Source organism: Acipenser ruthenus, chromosome 15 (genome assembly GCF_902713425.1).
Source record: "Acipenser ruthenus chromosome 15, fAciRut3.2 maternal haplotype, whole genome shotgun sequence".
Taxonomy (NCBI): Eukaryota; Metazoa; Chordata; class Actinopteri; order Acipenseriformes; family Acipenseridae; genus Acipenser; species Acipenser ruthenus.
This window is the reverse complement of record NC_081203.1, coordinates 7,536,038-7,562,117: the sequence shown is the minus strand read 5'-3', so window position 1 is coordinate 7,562,117 and position 26,080 is coordinate 7,536,038. Positions and strand designations below refer to the sequence as shown.

Sequence of the window (26,080 nt, the reverse complement as noted above, 5' to 3'; positions counted from 1 at the left end):
TTCCAAATAAAAGCAAGCTTTAATGACTTCATTCTTCCATTTAAAATCATCATAAGTTTATTTTATGTGCAGGCATATACACAATATCTTCCTATTGTTTTGAAGTAGAAGACAATTTGTTTTGTTTTTAAAGGCTGACACATATTTAAAAAGAAAAAGGTAAAAATGGCTACATGTTGCAGTAAAGAAAAGAGCAACTAGACCAGTGTCACTATCAGGTCACCTGTCTGAACTCCTTCACTGCAGAGCACAGTGATCCTCCAAGAATCCCATTCTCACTGCCTCCTTCCAACGGCAGAGTGTGGGGGCGGGGCGGTTATTACATTTAAAGATCACAATATGGGTTACTGTCCTTTAATCCTACAATACTCTCAAAACTAATTTCCCAAACTATGCCTGTAATCCCTGCGCTTAGTGGGTGAAATAATTTGTGAGAGGGGATGGATCATTCTGAAGAGCAGGGTGTTGCATTGAAAAGCATCTGCTTTAACTTGACACAAAGGGCCAGAGATGCCTTGAAGTAACTAGTGAGTTCAGTCCTTAGTGCACACTGTCTGGCTATCCTAGCCTCCATGCAGCGTGGAGATGAAAACCACGTTGTCCTGGTCTTCAAGCATGTAGTCCAGTTCGCCCTACAGTAGTAACAGAAAATACGGTTAATATTATGGATTACTTGATTGTCATGAGCAATAATATATTTTTAAATGCACTAGAATAAATGCCCTGGAAAAGGTGAGTCAGCAGTTGCTTGGTATGTTATCCAACAACCATAGCCATAGGCTGTACTTTAAAATCAAACAGTTTACATCTTTAATACTGTATAATGTAATGGACTAGTTTACTTTTATATCGATTTTGGCTGTCAGTGTGCAAGTCGAGGGCTGAGAAGTGAAAAACACAAGTCAGGGGTCAAGCTCTTCTATTGTTCTTCTAGCTGATAGTCACAGCAGTGGAAACAGAATGATCTTTGGAAGGTGTAGGCATGTTCCACAGCATCAACAACATGTACAGAGCGGCTGTATTTGCAATATCAATTTGGATTTGTTTCACTTTCCTCTTTTGACTTGGCATCTGCGATGGGTCTCAATAGAGTATTTTACACACATGCAAAAGAACATTAAATTCAACAGACTTGCTTCCAGGAGTTACTGAATGCAAATGAAAGGCAGATGAGGTGTATAAAAACACAGGGACTTTGACAGGGTAGATACAATTCGTGTAAAACTGTTAATTTCTGTGAATCCCACTGGAGATCAACCAAGTGAATGCAAATATTAAATAACAAATCAAATACTGGCCATGGGTATCTTTACCAGGGTCCAAAACTGGAAGACACTAACCTGCATGAAACTGCAGCGCGGGAATCCGCATGTGAAGAAGCTAACCTGCCTGAAACTGCAGTGCAGGAATCAGCATGTGAAGAAGCTAACCTGCCTGAAACTGCAGTGCAGGAATCAGCATGTGAAGAAGCTAACCTGCCTGAAACTGCAGCGCAGGAATCAGCATGTGAAGAAGCTAACCTGCATGAAACTGCAGCGCGGGAATCAGCATGTGAAGAAGCTAACCTGCCTGAAACTGCAGTGCAGGAATCAGCATGTGAAGAAGCTAACCTGCCTGAAACTGCAGTGCAGGAATCAGCATGTGAAGAAGCTAACCTGCATGAAACTGCAACACGGGAATCAGCATGTGAAGAAGCTAACCTGCATGAAACTGCAGTGCGGGAATCAGCATGTGAAGAAGCTAACCTGCATGAAACTGCAGCGCAGGAATCAGTATGTGAAGAAGCTAACCTGCATGAAACTGCAACACGGGAATCAGCATGTGAAGAAGCTAACCTGCATGAAACTGCAGTGCGGGAATCAGCATGTGAAGAAGCTAACCTGCATGAAACTGCAGCGCAGGAATCAGCATGTGAAGAAGCTAACATGCATGAAACTGCAGCACGGGAATCAGCTTGTGAAGAAGCTAACCTGCATGAAACTGCAGCGCGGGAATCAGCATGGGAAGAATATCATGAAGGGAAAGAGGTGTTTGTACATGTTTACTATTAAAAGCTTACACCCTCAAAAGACCTTTTAAAGAAGAGTCAGGGATTACTATTAAACATTGAGGCACAGTCAAAGCTTTCTGAGGAAGCCAACACTGGATGCTTGACTAGCATGTGCTATCAGATCACTGACATTCACAAAACAGTGCTTCCACACACCTTCAAAGGGGTCATGAAACAAAAAACAAAATTTCTGTATGAGAATCAATCTCATATTTCAACCAGTCACAGATTGATTGTAACAAGGCTAAAGTCTTTCAATCAACCAGGGCATCTGAAATTATAATTAAATATGAACTGTGCAGTACTAGGGCAGGTAGACGTGCACAAGTGGTACAAACCATGAGCTCCCAGTCTGCATCGTTGATCAGCACGAGAATTCCAGGTCTCCTGAAAAACACGAGCACGCTGTACGTCAGCACCATCATATCTTAATCCAATATCAAGGCACTGGGGATAATACATGGCACTTGTACAAGCTTTATAGAAACAAAAGGTCTTTAACAAAGTGATAATACTAATAAAGTAGACATCAGCAATTCAAATGTACTAACAAAAGAAACTCAATATATCCTATTTCCGTTCAATTTATATGCAGTAAAGAACCCATCAATCCATGACACATGATGATATTCAATACAAGCATAGTGATAACAGCACTTTACATCATTCACTTTGTACTGCATCAGCCTTGGTGTACTTATTTGGGCCAATACCCTTTAGTCACGGAAGGCTAAACAATTAAAGAATGTTATAAACAGACCCCAAGGCATTCTACTCCAGCGTAAAACTGCACACGACTGTGGGAAATCCTAGTTTGGCAAGCATTACCTTGTTTTTCTAACTTCACCTAATGCGATATTCCCTTCCCAGGGTGGTCATTTAGCACAAGGTAATGCCTGTTAATAGGGTCTAATGCTTACAGTAATTACATTGGGGAGGGAGTAAAGGGCTGGTCACATAAGCGTTAAAATATTATCAATATTATCAATTTAGAGCTGGTCTAGCTAAAGAGGCAGAGAACAAGAACAAACAATTGGATGAGGATATTAGCTAATGATTGGAGCTGGAGGAAGTCCCGTTTGATCTCCTGCAGGCTGTAATTGTCTCCATTTTAAACGAGATGGCACACTTGACAGCGTTGTGTGTCTGTGTTGAATCCTGAAGCCATTTGCCAGCCTTCACAATCAATGTGCTCTTATTTTCATTCCTTCCTGCATTTGAGTCTTTTAAAACCTGACAAACGCCTTCATATTTTTGACTTCATGCTGCCGAATAATATGGTTTGGGGGTGGGGGGGGGGGGGGGGCTGGGGAGTCGATCACTCAGGTGGACAGAGGAATTCCCGCAGCGCAGTGCTCCGGGCTGCTGCCTCTGCTTCCCCTGCTTTTGAAAAGGGAATCCCCTCTGTGATCAGACACAATCCGGGCCTCTCAGGAAAACCACCACTTAATCAGACACTGGGAACTCACACACAAACACACACAAGGCAAACCCGCACACAAAGACAAACAGCTCAAGAGTCTACAGAACACACACACATACAGCTTAATACTGACACACACATAGAGGATACTGTGGCAGGGTGGATGCCTGCATGGGTAAATAGTGTGTGGGGGGGGGGGGGGTTGGTTTGTGTATTTTGTTTGAATCTTTATTTTGGCCAAAAAACAAACAAACAAGCGTATACAAACACTGCTGTCTGGCTGGGCAATTTGCCTTCACTGAACAGATAGAAACAAAATGCAGTTTCACAGTTACACTCACATAACGCCCTCTCCCCCCCAAAGGATTTCTACTGCTTTTATACCATGTGGCTGAGACTTAATGATCAATCATTCAATCAAGACCCAGCCCCATTCCACATGTGTATTCAGCATGGATGGAATTAACCCCGTCCCTGCCAACAAATACCCCCCCCCCAACACGACTTACCCGTGCAGGATTCCACCCTGCCACAGATACATATGCAAAAGCAGGTGATTAAAACAAACATTCATTTTATATTACTGTTTTTATTTTAATCTAACAATAATTAGCAGTTCCCAAGCCCATGCTGCAATCATCAAGTATAAGGGGGTTTCTGGTAAAATATTGTCAGTAATCCCCTCTTAATTTTTGTTAATTTTTCCTGGACTATTAAACATTTTTAAGATGTGATTAAACCAGTTAAATAGGAACATGTCTATCTGGGTCACAGAGAGATGAACAGGAAACTAGTGGGACAGTTATGAAAAAGTATAACTATGTAAAAATAAAAAATAAAACACCCAGTTTTCCACTCTCATAAAATTGCCCAGCATTCCTGGTATGATTTAATACATTTCCATTGCATCTTTTAAGAATACTGCCATGACAAAAGTAGCTTTATTTAGTTTAAAATAGAAAGGGGTTGACCATTCCCTTCTGCCTGCACTGACGAGGAGAAGGAGAGAGTGTGCTACTTCATGTGCTATGAAATGTAAAGAGGAAAACAGACAAGCAGGTAAATGCTATGATGAATGGCTAAGATAACCATGAACCTGACTGTGCACAGAATGCAAAGTTCCAGAAGCAGCTATAGGTGAAGGGGAGATCTGTCTCTCAACCTTCCATTTTACTGAGCAGAATGGGGGAATGGATTTCAATGTAACCCCCCTTTGGGGGGTCACCACACTGCACATTTTTTCTTTGTTTTTTTCTGCAGAGAACAGAACCTATGGCATGTTTTTTAAAGATGTACTAAATAATGGACATTTGGCCACTTTTACAACACACTCACTGACCAAATTTAATGAAAGGCTTTTTTTTTTTTATCCCGTGCAGAATGTGCACTAGCGAAAACCAACAACAAAAACAACTTTGTCAATGGTAGCAAAATATATATACAACACTTACACTGTGTCCCCCTGGATAAACAGTTCTGGTCTCTCTCTCAGCAGGTTAGTTTTAATCCAAGCCAGTAGCTGCTTCACATTCCCTAAAAAATATAAGTATTATTATAATTAACAAGAAAAACAATAGAACAGACAATTCTACTATTAACAAGACATGACAGTAGACACACATCCCCTTCCATATACTGCATACTAGTACTATCTAACAAATGCAGTGTCACCTCCATGACCTACACCCCAGTATATGAAACAGAAGGGTCCATTAAATTGACATACATCCCACAGCATTTTACCCTTTTAAAAGATGCAACCGCACCACTTTGAGTTTGCCCAGTCTTGGTAATTTAGAAAGACAGTACTTGCATGGGAGAACGCCTTGGAATACCAATACTGCAGGCACCCTATGTTAGCCTTTTAAAGCCATGCCACACTTGTGAGAGTCACCTGCATTGTTAAAGATGTCGGTTTTCTGAACCATGGTACATCTATTTGGTGGTGGTATTTACATCAATTATAAAGTTCAAAATCTCAAAACAAATGTCTATGCACACACAGGCTCAACTAAATCAGACAAGCGATTCCCAAGACAACGCCTTAAATAGCTAATCCAATATGTATGGTGAATTGCTTCATGTAACAAATGTAACAACTTGAAAGCTGGGCATGCCATTGTGAAGCTATAACCTTAACTATCACAAACCAATCAGATGCCATGGAATTGTGATATCACCAAGAATGTCCATACAAAGCTTAATCACAACAACGAGTGAGCGTCTCTCAAGTTACACATTTCACCTCTGATAATCTGGTCCTTGAAATGGAGAACTGAACAGAAATGATTTTATATCAGCGTTACAGGTTTGTGACGTCCGAGATACATAAATCATCAGTGGTGTTCATGTTAATGTACGAATTCATCTGAGATTAGCACACCATTCTGATCAGAATAATCAGGTCCTCAAAAAGCCAGGCAGCACAATCATTAGGTTCTGACATTTGGAGTCTATTGTTACCTCTTCATCAGGGATACTGCAATCTGAAGGACGGGTGATAATTAGTGGATTGTGTGCTTACTCAAGTGAATTCACTCAGGTATAGTAAAATGTAATAACCTGGAAATCCGTGCCAATAGTCTCATCAAAACTGGACAAATAGTTTCCAAGCTATAACCTTATCTTGCTCAACCAAGACCAGAACTGATCTAATAAATGGTCATGGTAATTTTAATTAAAACTGGATGAGTGAGTCTTATAAATGTGCTTGTGATTGAGTTTGCGTGTTGTAAATAAGAAGTTATATTTATAATTATTATGGGCAACATTTGTACAGGAGATAGCAGTGACTCACCTGTTGTTGTATTATAATCAATTTTGTAGCTCACGGAAGGTGCTGGATTAGCAGCAGTGGAGACTGCAGTCTTCTCCATCAACAGGGCAAAGTGGTGGCAATATGAGTGTCCCCGCACCCCAGCAAACACTTTGAATGTTAACTGCATGTTTGCATTATACACAGTCGAGAAGATGGAATAGCTGTTATATAAATAGTAACAGATCCATTTGCTGATAAACAGAATAAGTTAAAATACACAATCTCAAATATGACAGACTTTGGTTACTGGGAAAATGCATGTACAAGTGTCATTGTTACTTATGGAATATTTTTAAGAATAAATAAATAAGTAGTGGATTTCTTGGCTATTCCCCCCCACTGATTGGGTATTTTGTTCCATGCTCATCCTGTTAGAAACACTAAAAGAAATGTGTTCTGTTTTGAGTTTTGGTTCACCTAGCGGTACATGCTGAAGGATCCTCTAATGGGCCCATGTGCTAATTTTGCATGTATTAGATTAACCTTGCATAGATACAATTGGTCAAGTAGGCAAGGAAGCTAGAAAAGGTAGAAGGCAGAGAAAAGATAATTTCATATTTTGAGGGACAAATAATTCAGAAAACAGAAAGGGGGGGGGGGGGGGAGGAGGAGGCAGTGGGACCAACACAACCCCAAACCACCAGAAGAATACAAACATGAATCAGATGTTTTATTTGTTGTGAGCAGTAATAAACTGCTACCATCATCATAACATTTAATTGTGCCAGCTGATGATTTTCTGGCAGTTAGTTATGCCATCTGTTTTGTATTTTATACGTATTACTGGTTTACTTGTTTAGATTCTCCTTGTTTTTTATATGTATGTGACAGGATGACATGGGGGGCGACGTCAGACCAGACGAGGAGATACACACGACACAAGTACTGTGGGGCGAGACGCAAATGCGCTCTTTTTTAAATTTAACACAAAACACTAAACACAAAAATAAAAGTTACCTTGAACAAAACAAATAGTAAACAGACAAATAAAACAAATAAATTGTCCGGAATGCATAAATAAATTGCTCTCTCTCTCTCGTTCCTCCTAACTCAAACAGCCTGCTGTTTATAGTGATGTGGCTGTCCTCAAATTGGCAAACAATTAGCCACATTTCACACAAGTTTTTCTGGCAGGGAAGGTTTTTAACTCCTTCCCTGCCAAACAAAACAACAATAATAATAAAACAGGTTATTCGCACAATACATTGAAATAAATAAATAAATAAATAAATAATGACAAAAATAGTACAAATAAACATAGGGGCGGGCGTACCCTGCAACACGTATTATTGGGTTTCGTGTATAGGTTCTTGTTTTTTATGCGTATGTGGCAAAGTGGTGAGTGGATACAGGTGAGTGCAGTGCAGGTACAAATCACACGGACAATTACTAACAGGTGCAAGGGTGTTTATTGATAAATTACAATGTCCAGAGACTTAAAGCAAACGTCTGTAAATAATAATGATGGAGTGATACAGCGGCATGTATCACTCGGTATTTGTAAATCCTCGGGTTTGACCCGCAACCAAAAAGCCCAGTTTTACACACCAACACTAAACACAAAACACAAACACAGTTCTTAGTGATAGTGCAAGTGGTGTATTACAGTTCTCCGTGAAATGCAGGGGTGAAAGTGATGTCCGGGTTTATGCTGGCTTCTGCTACAGCTCCGGATCGTGTTATAGGAAGTCTAGTTTAAAACAAACAGACAATTATAACAAACACTAACAGACAAAACAAACTCACGGTTTACAGTACGGTAACACAGGTTCCTTGTAGGTTGTTTCTAACCATTTACCAAGGAACAGATCACATCAGCTATGACCCCTATTTATATCCTCGCTCATGACCCCTAGTTTAACAAGCGCATCCGCTCCTCCAATCCTCAGATGCCACACCGTTTAACGTCTGGGTCACTGAGTTTGGATACCGTAGCTGTGCCCCTTTCCTAAATGACCAACTTCCACCTACCCTACAGAATAAATTGTCATGCCATTTAGTTAAGGGTACTCTGTTCCCGTTAAACAGTGCCCTCACAGGTCGAGAGGGAGATCTAACACCAAGCACCATTCGATCTCTATCACAACATATTACTGGGTTACTTGTTTCGGGTGTTTTTTAGACGTATTACTGGGTTACTTGTTTCGGGTGTTTTTTAGACGTATTACTGGGTTACTTGTTTCGGGTGTTTTTTAGACGTATTATTGGGTTACTTGTTTCGGGTGTTTTTTAGACGTATTACTGGGTTACTTGTTTCGGGTGTTTTTTAGACGTATTATTGGGTTACTTGTTTCGGGTGTTTTTTAGACGTATTATTGGGTTACTTGTTTCGGGTGTTTTTTAGACGTATTATTGGGTTACTTGTTTCGGGTGTTTTTTATACATATTATTGGGTTACTTGTTTTGGGTGTTTTTTAGACGTATTATTGGGTTACTTGTTTCGGGTGTTTTTTAGACGTATTATTGGGTTACTTGTTTCGGGTGTTTTTTATACATATTATTGGGTTACTTGTTTCGGGTGTTTTTTAGACGTATTATTGGGTTACTTGTTTCGGGTGTTTTTTAGACGTATTATTGGGTTACTTGTTTCGGGTGTTTTTTATACATATTATTGGGTTACTTGTTTCGGGTGTTTTTTAGACGTATTATTGGGTTACTTGTTTCGGGTGTTTTTTAGACGTATTACTGGGTTACTTGTTTCGGGTGTTTTTTAGACAGATTTTTGGGTTACTTGTTTCGGGTGTTTTTTAGACGTATTATTGGGTTACTTGTTTCGGGTGTTTTTTATACGTATTATTGGGTTACTTGTTTCGGGTGTTTTTTATACATATTATTGGGTTACTTGTTTTGGGTGTTTTTTATATATATTATTGGGTTATTTGTTTCGGTTCTTGTTTTTTCACGTTGCTGTTTGGTCTTCATTATTCTTCAGGGTGTAATAGCTAATGAAATAATTCTACAGCTCTTACCTGCTCTGCATGTCCATTCACTTAGTAGGTCTCATTTAAACAGTTTTAAAGTATTTTCATGTCTGATTGGTTAATGGCAGGAAAAAAACGACGCTGTTGTGTAACAGACTACCTGAAAATAAGTTTTGCAGACTGAGAGCTGTCTTCGAACAGCTATTGCAGCAGACATGCTTTAACCTTGTATGGTCCAATATATTTTGTGAAATGAAAATCCAAAATGATGTTCTTTCTTAACTGCACATGTGAGCTCAACATAGCAAATGGAAGTGCACACAAGATCAGATTTATGCAATTATTTAGAAATGTAGGCTTAAAGAATTTTCTATATTCAAGCAGGTTGCTACCTTAAAAGTCTGTGTTGAAAATATCAGCTATACACAGCAAGCATATTTCAGGAAAGGGGGTCACATCGAACCTCAGGGAGCTGTAAACCTTGAATGCCGTAGAAAACGATGAAACTACTGAAGTATGTGGTAACCAAAGAAGGATCATTCACAATACATTGGAATTGATAGCTTGGTGATTTTTCCTAAATACCATAACAACAAGAAATGAAATAAAGGAACAGAATGTACTCATCGATGCAGTGCTCAATGCATGCACAATGCAAATGTAAATGTACTCATCGATGCAGTGCTCAATGCATGCACAATACACATGTAAATGTACTCATCGATGCAGTGCTCAATGCATGCACAATGCAAATGTAAATGTACTCATCGATGCAGTGCTCCATGCATGCACAATGCAAATGTTCTACTTCAATTCATTGTGCCGCCACCTTCTGGTCAAAAAAAGACCATATATAATGTAATTAACTTTTACCACATCAAGTAGACAAATTGTACCAGCTAATGCCATCATCAGTGTAATGATTTTGTATGCATGCACGAGTCTGCTAGCTGTGCACAAAGCCTCTGTGTATGAGAGCTGGCACTGGTTTTGCGAGTGCATATATCACCTGACACAATACACACAACTTCTATACATGTCTGTGTGCGAGTGTCAACCAGCACGGCATGTGAGCCAGAACTATACACAGCTTCTGTATGTGTGCGTCAGCACTGTACACAGCCTTGCACTGGAAGACAAGAGTGAAGCTGTAACTGCGGCTGCTCCCCCCGCCCCCACCCCAAGAGTTCTGCCTGCCAGTTCCAGCCAGTTTGTTCGTCTGTGCTGTGGACAGAGACGAGCACAGAGCGAGAGAGAGAGAGACACACAAAATATATCAAACGCAAGAGTATAAAAGACAGAAAGTGTTGCAGCCCACACCCTGTGCTGCCCTCCGTACAATTGCTTTCTGTTCTCGTGGGTGTGTGTGCGTTTGTGGTGCAGGCCGGTGGGTTGCACTAACCCCCAACACGACCACAATAGCCGTGATGAGCTCCAATCTCAGAGCTGGCTGGTGCTATCCGAGGCTGGCCACTCAAAGGCGAAACATCTGGCTGTTTTCTGGCCTCTGCTGTCCAGAATTCGAAAAATTAAGGTCTGCTCCCATCTGGAAAATGCATATTCAGTTTCAATAGAAAATAACCGCACACCAAACATTACCGTAACTCAAGCTGCAGCCTGTTATATGGGTGACTACCTTTAACATGTGTCCTTTAACACTGGTTTAGGCATACCTTCTACTGTCAAGCTGTTATTCTTTGTTATTAGTCTTTTTTATTTTTTTATATATATACACAGAACTGAAATAAGACCATACCGCACAGTATAGTATGGATACTGCAAACGTCTGAATCATTTCTGGTGCTACAGACAAGTTTGCACAATGCTGTTTCATTACAATCTTTCTTTACCACCTAAAGGAACACAATCACAACTGAAATAGGTGGTCTGACTTTCAATGTGATGAATAATATTGTTTATTAAAATCTTTGTCTATTTATTTATTTAATTTATTAAGATTACACTTATTTATTCAGGGACACCAAGATATTAAGTGAATGAGTGGTTTGGTTTGATTAGGGTTAAATGGGCAACAAATCCCCCCCAAATAAAAGGAAATGCTACAGTGGTTTTATTTGAACTTACTTTTTTGCCCAAGTGAATAATTTTAGGAACCCACCCTGCACACAAGTATGGTATCAAGTCTTCCTATGCTCTACCACCACAGACGGGCTTAAAAAACAGCACAATGATCAGGAGATGAGTGGAAATGGTACGAATGAAAGGTGTTTTGACTTAATAGGGATTTAAATAGGGAAGTGTGTGTTTTTTTTGTTTTTTTTTTAAACAGCAAAAATCTGTTAGGGTAGTTTAAAGTTTATTTTCCACAGGGAACATTTTATACAGTATATGGGAACAATGCAGAATCTCAACAGTAATACAAATGCATGTATGTCTATTTGAGATTTTCAAATTCCACTTAACAGTGAAGCTGTAGGCCAACAACAGTACCTTGGGCCCTGCGGTAAATTAATCTATAGGTTATGTCTTAAAAAAATAAAAAATAAAACACAATGTGCTGAACTGCGATTTATTATTACAACCACTCAAAAAGATTATTTTCTTCAGTTAAGAAAACTATTAGGCGAGAGAATCTAATAGACCATCAACAAAGAGGGACAGGAACCCAGTTCAGCATCGATCTACTGCTCTGCTGAACACTCTGGTGAATGGAGAGTGCATAGCTGTAATCAAAAAATGAGCATGTTCTAATGCTGCACAAAACGATTACCCTTGCTCCCCTGTAATGGTTAGATGACGTGTCTGCCACAGTTAATTATCAGGGCATGGTTCATGTTTTCTAGTCTAAATGTCAGTATCAATCTGCAATTTAAATTGCTTTATTACTTCAAATAATAATTGACAAATGGGGACATAATTTGGTCATGTGTGCAGGCTTTTGAAAACGTATTATTGTATGATCTAACTAAAACTGGATTTCCCTTTACACTCCTGACAGATCAGATAACATAGGCTACAGGCTGCACAGAGCTGGCTTTTTTGGATTACTGATTATGAAAATAATCTATTAACCGTAATTAGCAGTTATCTGCTAGTGTTACCTTACATAAGGCAACACTAGGTATTCCACGATTAGTGTATATAGTTTCAGTGTCATACACAGAAAATAAATTAAATGGGATATTATATATTGTATATATTTATATATGACAGTACGCAACAGTACCTATAATGTAATGCTCTGAGTGGAGTTAGCTTGCATACACTGCAGTGTTGAGAGAGTTAATCATTGCACTACAGTATAACTATGCATTTATATTCTGTTAATACAATGCAATATTGATGGCCCTGACAATGCAGCGTGGAGGAGGAGCTGAAATGTCCCGGAAGTTGTTCCTTGTAACACTGAAGACAGCATGAATAATCCCCCTGGTAATCCAGACACTGCTAATTCTCCAGGGACCAAGGACATCACTTTCACTTAGAAATCTCTCTCTTACTGGAGACAGGGAGAGGGGTTAACAAAGGGCCCTATGTTATAACCCTGTGTGGCACTGCACCCAGTGTACTGGATATTTAAAGAGGAGGGGCTTCGAAATGCGCTAGAAAACACAGAATTTCCCATCTGTTTATAAATACGAAGATTTAGCAAGGATTGATATGCTTTGATTCCAAAACTAAATGTGGTCATTTAGGATAGGAGGGGTGTGTGTGTTTAGAGAAAGTGGGAGTGGATTCGAGATCCGCTCATATTCCCTAGACAGAGCTCGTGCAGATTTTAAAAAGGAGCTCTGCACTTAAGACAGACCGAAACTAGCCTAACCCTTAAAAAAACTAGGTTTATATTAAATAGTGTGCTTGTATGACGACAATGTTTTCTGTACTGAGAGGTTGTTTGTTTGATTGTAATACAAATATGAGAAACTAAATTATCTCTATATATAATGCATGACAAAAAAAATTGGGTAGGGGTGTAAATTATAGGTAGAGTGGTAACTATGATAAAAGGGTCCAGTTACAATACACAGTTAAACAGAAAGGAAAACCAGGCTGTTGCCTTAGCGCTACTGGCTGAGAAGTTGTACAAGTATTTTAGCTGGGACTTTTTAATGCATTGAAGTGTGTGCTTTAGAACACGTCTGATATTTTTTACAATCTAACTAACATTATATTCCCAAAACATTATTTCTAAGCATCTTGGTGGTACAATGTACAGTCATCATGGCTAATCCTCTGTTAACAGAATATGTGAACTACTGAAAGTTTCTTGTTAAGATGGAATCCTTTACAAGCACATGTTGTTTTTCAATAATAAAGAGTAAAATGCTGACAGCTAACATCAAGGTGAAACACAGACACACACAGTATATAAAAAAAATAAATAAATAAAAACTCCTAATCTTTTTATAGAGACTCCTCAATTAAGAAAACACATGATTTACCAATTTCTAAGACACAGCTCTACAGGGGGCCATGTCTTTCTTACAATACTTTTTTTAAACGTGATTGCATTCCCTACAGCTACAGTGTTTAGAATGTGTCAGAGCACAGTTTCAAACACTGAAGAGTATGCTGGGGCACACAAGGTTGTTTTACTATTAATATTATTGCTGTGTGTGTGTTTTCTTGAGATTGGGAAACTGATTATTTTCTCTAGAAGGAGGGGGGGGGGGTACTGTCATTAATCATAAAGAGGTTTAGAATAAATATCATGGCTCTCTCCTTGTTGATTATTCATGCAGCCTCTCTTCATGTCTCATCATCTGACCAGGATGCTAAGCGCTACACACCAATAGTCTGTCATTTATCACTGACCATTCTGTCCACCAGTCGGCCAAGGTCATACTCTCAGACCGTCCCTCAATACCCCTTCCCACATTCCCCATAGCGGTCACCTATTGTGGACAGGTTGCTGTGGAGACCTCATCGCTACAGCAGAGGCAACCCTTTGTTCTGCACTCGGGTTTGGGAAGGAGGGGGGAGGGGGCAGGAGGTAAAATGTCAACTAATCCCTTTCACCCTCCCGTTCCCACCAGGTTACAAGGGTAGAGGTTGCAAAGAATGGACTTATAGCACATTGTGGATCTAAAAAAGCACACATTCTATAACCTTCTAGTTAAGTCGCTCTCTTTGTAGCAACTGGCTAAATATTTCAATACACTACTTTAGCTAAATACTTTTTACAACAAGACTTTTTTTTGCCTTGCCTGTTACAGTAGAAAACATTAAATAAATAAGTAAAATGCAGAGGCCAGCTAGCATTGTTTTATGTTTTTAATCAATATTTAAAAAAAAAAAAAAAAAAAAAAAAAAAACACAAAATACTAGGTCATGCTGGTTGGGCAAAAAACTGTGCACTGCCGAAAGTGTTTTCTGGAAATATTTTACATCTATACCAGCAGGATAAAGTCACCCCTTGCAAATGTGCACAGTATTTTGCATTCCAAGTATTTGGTATTTATGCTTACCACAGCAACTACTACCATGACACATGCATATACCCTTACTGGAGGCAAAGCCCACTTCAGATCCCTCTCTCCAGTTCAATCATATCAGTGAAATGAAGCAATTCATAAAAAAGAATGAATTGTTTCTTAGTCATGTGAAAGACCACGGTTATGGAAACTACCCATTAGTGCCAAGATACGCACTGGGGACTGTTTATTAAAGCTGATACCTGGACGTGGAATTTTAGATAAATTGTTTGCCCACAGGACAGTCTTCAGATAAATTGTTTGCCCACACCAGGGTTGGCTGATTTAAATCAAGTCGATTTAAAATCAATGACTTAATTTGTTCTTGTACTACCTATTTTATATAGTTTCTCAAAGAAAATACATGAAGTATGTTTTAAAAACCTTTCATTAATTCACTAACACCCTAAACTCTTACTGTCTATGAACTAAAATGTGCACCAAAGTTTATATTAAGGCCTAATTTAATTTAAATTCTTAAGCACCTGTAGTTAAAGTGATCAAGTAATTAAAGTGAATACACATGGTTCAGTTTTGTATTTTACCCGTCTGCTAAGGATCTTTCTGGAACCTATTTACTTTGGATTTAATGCTTTGAAAAGGAAAACCAACTTTGACTGCAACAGAGTCCACCTGATGAAAACACGCTCCACACCAGCAGAGGAAGCTACTGCTGACAAAAGCTGGTACACTGCAGTGAGAATTTCACCATCTACCATGTCTTCATGCATCTTCCACCACTCAGCAGCTGACACACTTTTCGTCACCTCCTCTGTAAACTTGAAGGCTTAAAATGCACGGGACTTGGCTTGAAACTTTATGATGACTGGGATGACGGGAATTTTTCACTGCCATACTCCATCGCTAAATTCTTCTCCTCTTCAGTGAGGGGTTTCCCTGAAGAAATGGATGATCAGATTGGTGAGTAGGTGAGATGGTGTTATCACTGAAGAGATGGATGATCAGATTGGCTAGTAGGTGAGCTGGTGTTATCACTACTGTGCTGGATGGCTAAGCAGTTTACCAGCAAACAAACACACTTTCATGATACCTTTTTCAACCACACAGGTCTCTTCAGCAGCTGGCTTGTGCTTCATCAGCCTGGCTGCATATGGTTGCCTTTCCATCAGCCTCGACTGCAGGGTTTCACTTTCCTTTATGCAGGCTTTAATCAGCCTCAGGTGCTTCTTATTTCCTGCAGTCCCGTGGCATTCTGGGAAATGCAGTCCTTGTTTTCTCTCGGTCTACATTTTCTCCTCTTCCTCCCCCTACTCTGCCATATATATATATATATATATATATATATATATATATATATATATATATATATATATACATACATATATATATATATATATATATATATATATATATATATATATATATATATATATATATATATATATATATATATATATATACACACATACAGACACACACACACTGCTGTGCAAAAGTCTTAGACTTGTTGCATTTTTCTACTCTGATGCATTATGAGCATCAACAATTTACTCAAAGCCTCCACTAGTGTTTTCTACTATTATAACAACCTTGGCTTGCATAAAGGAAAAACATTGAGTGAAATAGCTCACATCACTCGATTTCACAAAGCATAATCAACAAGTACAGAGAAACATCATCTGTAATTGACAAACCCAGGACTGGAAGACCCAAAAAGCTGTCTAACAAGGATGAGCAATACTTGAAGATAATATCCTTAAGGAATAGAAAGAAGACAAGCGTTGAATTGACAACAGAACTGGCAGAAGGCACAGGTGTCATTGTCCATCAAATCAACAGTACAAAGGTCACTCATGAAATCAGGACTTAAAGGATGTGTTGCAGTAAGAATACCTCTGTTAAGAAAGGGGAACAAGACTAAAAGACGCACAATAACACAAAAATTGGAACAATGGTCAAAAGGTGCTTTGGACTGTTGATGGATGGACAAAGATGTAATAATAATGACCTTGATGAAACTCCAGAAAGCCTTTTAGAAGGCAAAATATATTATAGTTCACATTTAGGAGGATGTCACAATGATAAATAATTTGCTTTATTTATGTATTCATTTAAGATTGAGTAATTTGGTTTGGTATGTAACTATTCACAAACTACCATTTGCCTTAGCGTTTTTGTCCATGCGCAGGACAGTCTTCAGATATATGGTACTATAATGTTTCCATAAATTTGAAAGAAATTGACTTAAATAAAAAAAAAATCTGATTAAAAAATAAAAAACGCAACCCTGGCTCACGCTCAGGACAGTCTTCAGATAAATTGTTTGCCCTTGCGCAGGAGTCTTCAGATAAATTGTTTGCTCACGCTCAGGACAGACTTCAGATAAATTGTTTGCCCACGAACGGGAGTCTTTTTGTCCAAAGACTACTTTTTTATGGTGAAGTCACACCAAGGGTTCAATTGTCAAAACAAGGTGCTCTATTTAGCTCAATTAAATTATGTTGTTGAAGTAGGCCTTAATATGCAAAAAGGTGACTTGCTTTTTTACTTTCAGAGCTTTATTAAATCAAGGTTTACTCAACATAAGTTACCAAACTTTTAACATCAGGCTCTTACTGTATGGAGTTGAAAGATACATTATTGTATTAAATCCTACAAAAAGCAAATAAAAACATGCCAAACACCAGGTCAGAAGGGCTGCCAGACATGTTTTTTTTCTTTTGTACTGTTCATCTAGACTTGCATTAAGGCTAAGCTTTACAAGTAAGCCAAAAACGTACATACAGTACTGTGTATACATATTAACAAATAACGCATACTGACTTTACTCTTGTACATTAAAGTGAGAAATGATGATTACAAATGGATGCTTATTTCTTATTAACATTAGCAACATTATCAGTTATTTGTTGTTTTTTACTTTAATGCAGATTATTTTTTAAATACAACCCTTCAATTCCTGTGCTGTAATGTTAGGTACCAAGAATCAGCAGTTTACTTTGAATCTAGCAGGCAAAGAACCAAAATATCTGCAGCACATCGGGAGGGGCCAGCGATCATGCAAACAAGTATGTTAGCAGCACAGTAAATAATAACACATCTTTTTTTATTTAGGTGTGTCCAATTGATTTTCTCCCAATTTGGATTGCTCCCTTTTCCCCACATGGCTCAGGAGACCCAAAGATTCAGTCAGTGTCCTCGGATCCCACGACAAAAGCCAGCTTCCTTTTTCACCCAGGAACTCGAGAGCGGATGTCAACGAGCTACCGACTTCTAGAGCACAAAGGCCAGCCCTGCAGGACTTCACTGGGCGTCTGGCCAACAGGGTTTGCTGTAGCGCGATGAGGAGAAACAGTCCCTGCCGGTTTTGGTTCCTTAACCCACAGGAGCACCGCAGCCAGTGCAACTCTCCGTTCACAGTCCCCAGGAAGCAAACCTGCACTGTATCACCCGAGGACCCCCAATAAATCTGTTTTAATCAACTTGCTGGAAAATCTGTTTGCAAAGGATTTTTTTGCATCATACAGAAAATTAATTAAGAATTCATAAAACCTCCCTGTATCCATTACTTTTTTTCTCCAGGACCTAAACATGCCTTCACACTACCTATTGAATAAAGGAAATGTAACACGAAGAAATCGCTGGGAGGAATTTTCTTGAGTCTTTGCTGGTGGAATGTGAAGAGTGGTCGGGGGGTGGGGGGGTCACAGTTCTTCGCTTGCCCTTGCAACGGTCCAAAATGATTGCACACAAAAAGGATTTTATTCTTTGACACAATTGTCCCTGCAGCACCCCCAGCCCTACCTTTCCTCTGACCCCAGAGCTGTGTATAAAAGGCCCATCAGCAGTATCAGTGACTCCATTTACAAGTGAATACCCGGCCATAATGGAGCAGTTAGGAAAAGAATGGGGAGGCAGAAGGGGGATCACAGATGTTGGGAGGGAGTTGCAGCCTATTGTTTAATTGGGTGGAAATGGAGGGTGGGGGGGCCAGCTTCTTTTTAACTACGATTTGTGACGGAGTTCTGAGATCGGCAAACAGTGGCTGTGTTGGGCTGTCACCGAAAGGAACAGCTGGCGCTGAGGAGCGTGTGAAAAGCATCTTAATGAGGTTAAAGAAGCTGAGGGAGGGAGGGAGGTTTGGAGGGTTTTTTTGTGTTATTTCCCTTGTATTGCATTACAGCGCTCCCTTCCCTTTTCACTGCTGTATACAGAAATCCAGAAGTGAATCTTTCAAAGGGACACTCATACTCCTTTCACACACCTACTTTAGCTTGAATTTACACAGGGAGACAACGATAGCCTTTTTTTTTATTATTTGGTTCTATATTTATAGATGCCAATTAAGAGACAGGAATTTGTTCTAGACTACCTAAATAATTGGGAGTACAGTACAAATTCAATAACAGGTATTTTTAAAACTATACCTAGGCTATTTAAGTAAAATTTAAAAAAAGTTACACCTTAAAATCACTTTAGATTTAGAATGTATTGAAAAAGCTGCTTTTGTTCTGGTATTACAGGGCTTAGTTTCAATAAGATGACTTTTACATCTTATTGATATGTTTGTAAACAGAAAATGTACTGCAAGATACCTTACTATAATCAACTCAAGAGAGTTTAAGAGAGCAGGTTGATGAGCACATGTGTGTAAGCTGTGTGCAACATGCTGGCCACTGTGACTGGCGTCCTGAAGGCCTGCGTTTCATTTCACGGATGGTGCGGATCAGCTGAGGAAGGCTTGGGATAACAGAAGGGTGATGCAAACTCCCAGCCTAGATTAAACCTGAACACAGGAGGGTGATGCAAACTCCCAGGCTAGAATAAACCTGAACACAGGAGGGTGATGCAAACTCCCAGGCTAGAATAAACCTGAACACAGGAGGGTGATGCAAACTCCCAGGCTAGAATAAACCTGAACACAGGAGGGTGATGCAAACTCCCAGGCTAGAATAAACCTGAACACAGGAGGGTGATGCAAACTCCCAGCCTAGAATAAACCTGAACACAGGAGGGTGATGCAAACTCCCAGCCTAGAATAAACCTGAAAACAGGAGGGTGATGCAAACTCCCAGGCTAGAATAAACAGCACAGAACCAGGAAATCAAACTCCACTACTTTAGATAGGCTGTTTCAGAACAAACCACTTTGCCCCTTAATTTGTAAACTAAAGGTAAAGGGTTGGGTCAGAGAAAACTGGCTCACTATAGGCTATTTGGCCATGGCAGTACTGTCACAAAAAACGGAAACACAAACACTTAAATTGTAGAGTTCATTGCTTTTTGTCATAACAAAAATAAAATAGTTCAATTAAACAATATAATATATTTTTTTAGAACACTGATCTTGTTTTTTCAGTGGAGCATTAGAGTATGTGAACAACATTAATTAGATATTTCCACAAACTAATACTTTCAGAACAAAACTACACAAGTGTTTTCTCCTGTCTAAAATGTCTACCACCTTGCTAATCTATTATTCTCATATATTTGCAATAATTGAATTACACTTTAATGTATTAATCTGCATCTTCCATTAAATCCACTGGAGAGAACTGCAATCAATACACTCACATTTTAATTTAAGCTCCACACAGTTTAATGTTATGAAGTTAAAAACAAGTGCAAGTTCCTTATACTGCTACAAAGCTTAACATTAAGGTTGATTCAATTGACTGGACTAATGTTATTACCATTGATGATCCTAACTTCAGCATACCAAAAGTGGATTACAGCTCATTGGGATCAGCAGTTAAACTAGAGTAATTCCGGTCCTGATTGCAGTGCACTAACCAGACCCTTGCTGACACAAATGGGTAGTTTCACAGATCTCGAGCAGCACTAATCTTTTACTATCTTATCTAAGGTAACATTAGGTAAGGTATGCTACAGTCTGGTGCATCCCAATGTTAGGTTGTTTGGTAGTATACAGCATCTGCTAGAAAAAGAAGAAAAAATGGAAGGTGCTGCAGAATACTTTGGATGTTGGCAAAATAAACAGAAACAGCATTGCCATTTACATTGTCAATTGTGAGCATACCCAGGTTTTGCAAGATCTTTACTAGCTGCGACCTTTTTAAAACACCTTTTCTATTGAGTTTTCAATCTATGTAGTAATCAAAAGCCATACTGAGGATAATGTCTTTATTCGGACAGGAAAGAAGCCTTCATTTGTTAGTGAATGCTAAGTCTCTCCACACCGGTCAATAAATCTTACTAACTACCAAAATTCTGTGTTTTGGTTATTGTGCACATTGATTGATGCTTTTTACAGTCAATGCCGCAGTCCCCTTGCAGGCGTAATCTTTCCCTACCAGTCAATATCCACAACCAACTTCCCTGAAGGAATCCAAGGCAGTTACAGTCACCTATGCAATCCATCCTATGCAAGTGTAATGGCCACTGTAGACCGGAGCAGTTGCAATCTGGGATACAGATGCACCAACTAGTCGGCACACACTATGATGCCATTGCTTGTTACAAACAGGAATACATCTTTCTCCCCATTTTACATTTAAATAATGAATGTACCTACTTTTATTCCTAAATAGCTCCCAATAAATTGTCTGCACACTGTGCACTCCACACCACTGGGCTGAGAAAGCAATACTTACAGGGCTCAGACTGGCTTGGTAACTTCACATGGTGGTCCTTAACACCTCCAAACAGCAGTTCAGCTCCACCTCTGCAAGAGAAAGCATTAATTACATCACTATAAGAATTGGTAATGTCTTCACATTTCTAGGCATCATTCATCAAGGCATTAGAGAATGCAGAAGACAGCTTATGGCATCATGGATAATTTTTATAAAGCATTGCCATGCAGTATGTAAATGTAACGCAGTCCTATATATTTATTGACACACTAATGCTTCATGAACAGGTCACCCCACATCTGGTGTTCCTTGGAGGTCTACCATCCATGCACTGACCAATCCAAATCTCTTGAGATCAAAGAAGATCTGATTCCAAGGTGGCATGGATTATAAAACACTCAGTGGTACTATATATACTACTACTGAAAGAAACATATACAATTCTTTGATAGATGTTTCGACTAGAAGTCTTTCTCAATGTCTTTGTTGTATGGTTGTAGACTAAAATGATTACATCATGGCAAAGCACTGTGTATCCAAGTTGTTGGGTTCATCCCATCTTCCCCCAAAGACGTCCCTGACCTTTGGTGACAGTGATGCACAATGAATGCCTGGGTTCCACTTAACCCAATAGATCTCCATGACTGCTGGATTTCCACTGAACCCTCCCAGCTTGTGTGTGTCCATTTATCCCACATCAACATGCAATGCATTGGTCTGCATTTAGGGGTGACCTGGGGTCAGGGGCTGAGATCAATCCCCCTTTGCCAGCTATGCAATAATCTCCATTGATGCTCAAACGTGGGAGAGAAGGATGCTGGGATTAAGAGGAATAAAGAGCAAATAAAGACTGCATCGTAACTGAAGCCCACAACGAAAGCCCAATCCCAGGATTTCCATTAATGAACATGTTGAATGGTCGCTGCGGTACAAACCTTTATGTGCAGTTGCTTTACTGTGACACGGCTCATTCTAGGCAGGGTGGCTGGACCAACCATACAATAAAGTGAATGACCGTCTGAACAGCATAGAAGTAATGGATCATTTTGTCATGCAAAACATAATCAAACCCTGGTATGATTATAGATGTAGGTGTATAATGAAATGAACTTGTTTTGATCTACAGTATATACCAGCTATAATCAGTAACTTGTACACAACAAATATACAAAATAGATATTGGTAAACATAGAGAATCCATTGTGGGTTGGGGGTTTGTTTTCACTATGCAAGGCTTAGTCAGAAATAGAATTTAAAACTAAACGTGACTGAAAATAACAACAAAAAAATCAAATTTAAATCAGTAAATAAACATTCTCTTTGCCATACTAGACACCTCCCTTTGGTTTTAGTTTGAGTGTCTTTCAACTATGCTTGAAGTCTTTAATATTGACCTTCCTTATTGCTATACATTATACAAAATATGTGTTTTTTCAAGCGATTATAAACTGTAGTAGGCCTATCCAATTCAATGGCTACAGATTGTCTATTGAGAACCCCCATCCCCTCACAGATGCACATTAAGGCACAGCATGCAGCGGTTTGCTAAACTATCAATTATTAACACTCATCAGCTGTAAATTTAAACGGCTTACTATTAGTTACTGGAGAAATGTGGCTTCTAGAATGAACGAGTTGAAAGAACAAAGGGACAGCATAATCATTAAAAAACATCCTGTTTTTATAACAAAAGACAGCAGCATGCCATTGGTGCCTTCATCACAGGAGGTATGGGAGTCTGCTATGGATTTAGCCATGGCAGGGGTGAGGCTTACCTTCCTAAAGGGGTTACAGCAAGTAAAATAATGACATAAATCTAGCCTGGGGTGCACTTTAATGTGCTACATTTGTATGTCTCTCATGTCCAGTTTTAATAGAAACACAGGCTTTAGCAATCATGCATTTTTACTTAAAAATAGAATGTGCATTTCCTATAACCATACTAAGACAGCACAGTTTGTATGCTTTACTTTTAGGTAGCAGTACACTTCCTAGGTCATTTTGCTCAGACAGTGAAATTGTCCACATCCCTTCAACGCCTTCTTTCCTGTCATTAACCAACTGGCTGGTTTCCCTAAAATAACTAACACACCTTGATCCAGAACACACTGAAGGTGAAATGACTCAAGACGTGAAACAGTAACACGCTACATAAAGTAAGGCATGCAAACTGGAAGCTTTCTAGCATGGTGGAAAACAGAATTTTCTCAAATGGAATTATTGAAATACTTGTTTGCTTAAACAGGTGCTTCTGTCTTATTTGGCACAAAGAAGAGCTACATACTGTAGCATGACAGGAAAGACAGAGAATTATTTCGTAAGCCTTACTTGATTCTTCAGTCATAAGCTTTTAAAATTTAATTTTATCAAAATAAATTAAAACAGTACCATAAACATACCAATTTTAAAAATGGTTCACCTCGATATCTTCAAGGGGTCAACTATCTATTTATAAGTCAGTCCTAGGTATGAAAGTTCCTGGTATTGCTGGCATAATTGACTTCTTGCCCTTTCATGTATTCACTTAAAATTCGATACCCAAATAATTAATACTGTATTTAAAGAAGGAATTAGGCTGACACTTAAAGGATTATGTTAAATCCCTCAATGGATAGACCCCAGTAATAGCCGAATAAACAATACAGAATATCCATGGACGGTTCCTCCCCATTTTGCACAGTCTCTTCAAAGGGAGGGACCTCCCTCGATCTTCCTTAAACCTACTTTTCTGTAACAAAGCCTTGTAAAATAACAGGTTTGCCCTTTAACTGCAGGAGGTGGGGGTTTCATAGAACATGTTGAGGAATCCTAAAGCTCCCTCCCCACACATACACACAAGCGGCTGTCGTTTGCTGTGATGTATTGGGTTTAATTAGTAAAAGTGAAAGCTGTTTCTCAGTCAGCATTGATTTCTAAAGAATGCTAAAGTACCTTCTTTGAAACGATCAGCTTTGGAATAGCAATCAGGACAACTGTGGCTTTCACTTGTGTGCACAACAAGCACTCCTCAGATTAGAACGGCTAGTGATATTATTAGCAGTAGTAGTCGTAGTATTATTACGGTCATTCCAGCTCAAGTGGTCCACATTCTGGGTAGGTGTTTCCTCCATTGGTGGTTGATGATATATACCTAGCTTACATGTGAATTTTGCATGGGTAGGTGTTTTGTTTAGGAGCTGCCCCTCTATAAATATCCACAGAGAAATTACAAGCCCAAAGTGATTCTAACACCTTAAATACACTGTTACTTATTCAATTACAATACATACATTGGCATGTGTGCCAACTGTTCTGACCCTGAAATCAGTGTTGGGCTGAGCAAAAAACAAATGAACACTGTATAGGAGCTGCCCCTCTACAAATATCCACGAGAAATTAGCAGCTCAACGTGATTTAACCTCTTACATACAAAGCCAATCATTCAGTTTGGAGCAGATCAAAGTCTGAATATGAAACGACCAATAAGAAACAAGCGAATAAGAAGCCAACATCAGCCTCATATTACCGGGATCATCTGATTGGTGCGCTGCATTCAGGATTAAGTTAGTACTGATTTGAAGTATTTTCTAGTTCGCATTTTAGTCTACTTGATCATGTGGACTGAATCACTGGCACGCTGCAATTGACCCTCGGTGTTTACCTTTTAAATTATGACGGTGTTATTATATACAGTTATTTTAACTTCTTAAGAGTCCCCACAGCTTCAATTCATTTAAGAAAATGTCCCTTTTTTCCATCTGGGAATCTGGTAACCCTAGGCACATACCTATTTGTAACTCAAACGTAGCAACGGTGTTCCAGATCCATGTAGGTTTTTTAAATTTTTTTATATGTAAATTATTTTAAAAGTGTACTAATTAATTAGCTTTTTGTTTTCTTGTTTTAAACACAGACAATTAAGAACTCTCTCCTGAACCAAAACCAAAACGTGATGTAGAATTCAATGGGATATCGGTTGTTGGGATACTTTCTTATTGTATACCTTAATATATTTCATCTCGAAAGTTTCTTCACTGTCAGCAAGCATCCGCGAATTCGCTGAAAAAAGCTCTATATATTAGCGGTAACTACACGTGCAACAAAACAGCAGTTTCCTGTCGTGTTTTCTAAAGCAACGATGACATCATTAAACAAAAATTGATCTTTTTGCGAAAAAAATGTTTACTCACCCAAATTCCAGGTGCAGGTCTATGGGCGCAGCCATCTTTGCTCGGTATCTAGGAGGCCTCCTCTCAGCAACATTACAGAAGCGAGGTTCCTCTTCCGTCTCCTGGCAAGATGTCATTCTCATGGGCAACTGCCAGGGTGTTTACATTTAAAGCGGCAGTGTCCCACAATAAAATGTAATTTTAAAACAAATATAATTCACTCCTCTCTTGGTATGTACGTCAGACTAAAATCGGCCACCCTATTATGGTGTTCTGTGTATTCCTAATAGAAGGAAGTTGCCCTGTTGACAGGCCACTTTGTTTACATTCCCTATTGGTGTAGCTGTAGGGACACTTTATTTATCTTAAACCTGTCATTATACCCCTCTGTTATACTCCTGTTATCACTTGCTGGAGCAGCAGCATATACAAGTTATCTTATAACTCACAAAGAAAATCATTCATAAATAAATTTAAACAATGTATAGAGTGTTAGCATCAAATACTTGCAGTTATTAAAGTTTGTGTTGTTTGGTATTTCTTGAAAAAGGGCAGCGGCACCATAATTAAAAATTTAACCTTTTAGTTTATGGAAAACTACCTCCCTTCTCCCCTTCAACATTCCTCTATTTCCTCTTCCCCTATCACTATCCTTCAACCCCCTCCTTCCTTTCTCCCCGTCTTTTTCAAGCGCATTCCTCTCCCTCTCTCCTAGCCTGGCGTGAGTGT

General features: G+C 39.1%; 1 protein-coding gene across 2 annotated transcripts; it reads right to left on the bottom strand.

Annotated features, from left to right (window-relative positions):
* Positions 1 to 25,988, bottom strand: LOC117396734 (ubiquitin-related modifier 1). Of its 2 annotated transcripts, XM_033994884.3 has the most exons (5): positions 25,373 to 25,907; positions 21,222 to 21,292; positions 4,925 to 5,006; positions 2,389 to 2,437; positions 1 to 632 (listed from the first exon to the last, which is right to left on the bottom strand). In XM_033994884.3, the coding sequence occupies exons 1-5, from the start codon at positions 25,492 to 25,494 to the stop codon at positions 564 to 566; spliced, it is 393 nt and encodes a 130-aa protein (XP_033850775.3). In that variant the 5' UTR covers positions 25,495 to 25,907; the 3' UTR covers positions 1 to 563. The 2 variants fall into 2 exon arrangements, with proteins under 2 accessions (XP_033850775.3, XP_058843078.1); XM_058987095.1 differs by lacking the exon at positions 2,389 to 2,437 and having other exon boundaries at positions 25,373 to 25,988.
* Between the last annotated feature and the right edge of the window lie 92 nt (positions 25,989 to 26,080).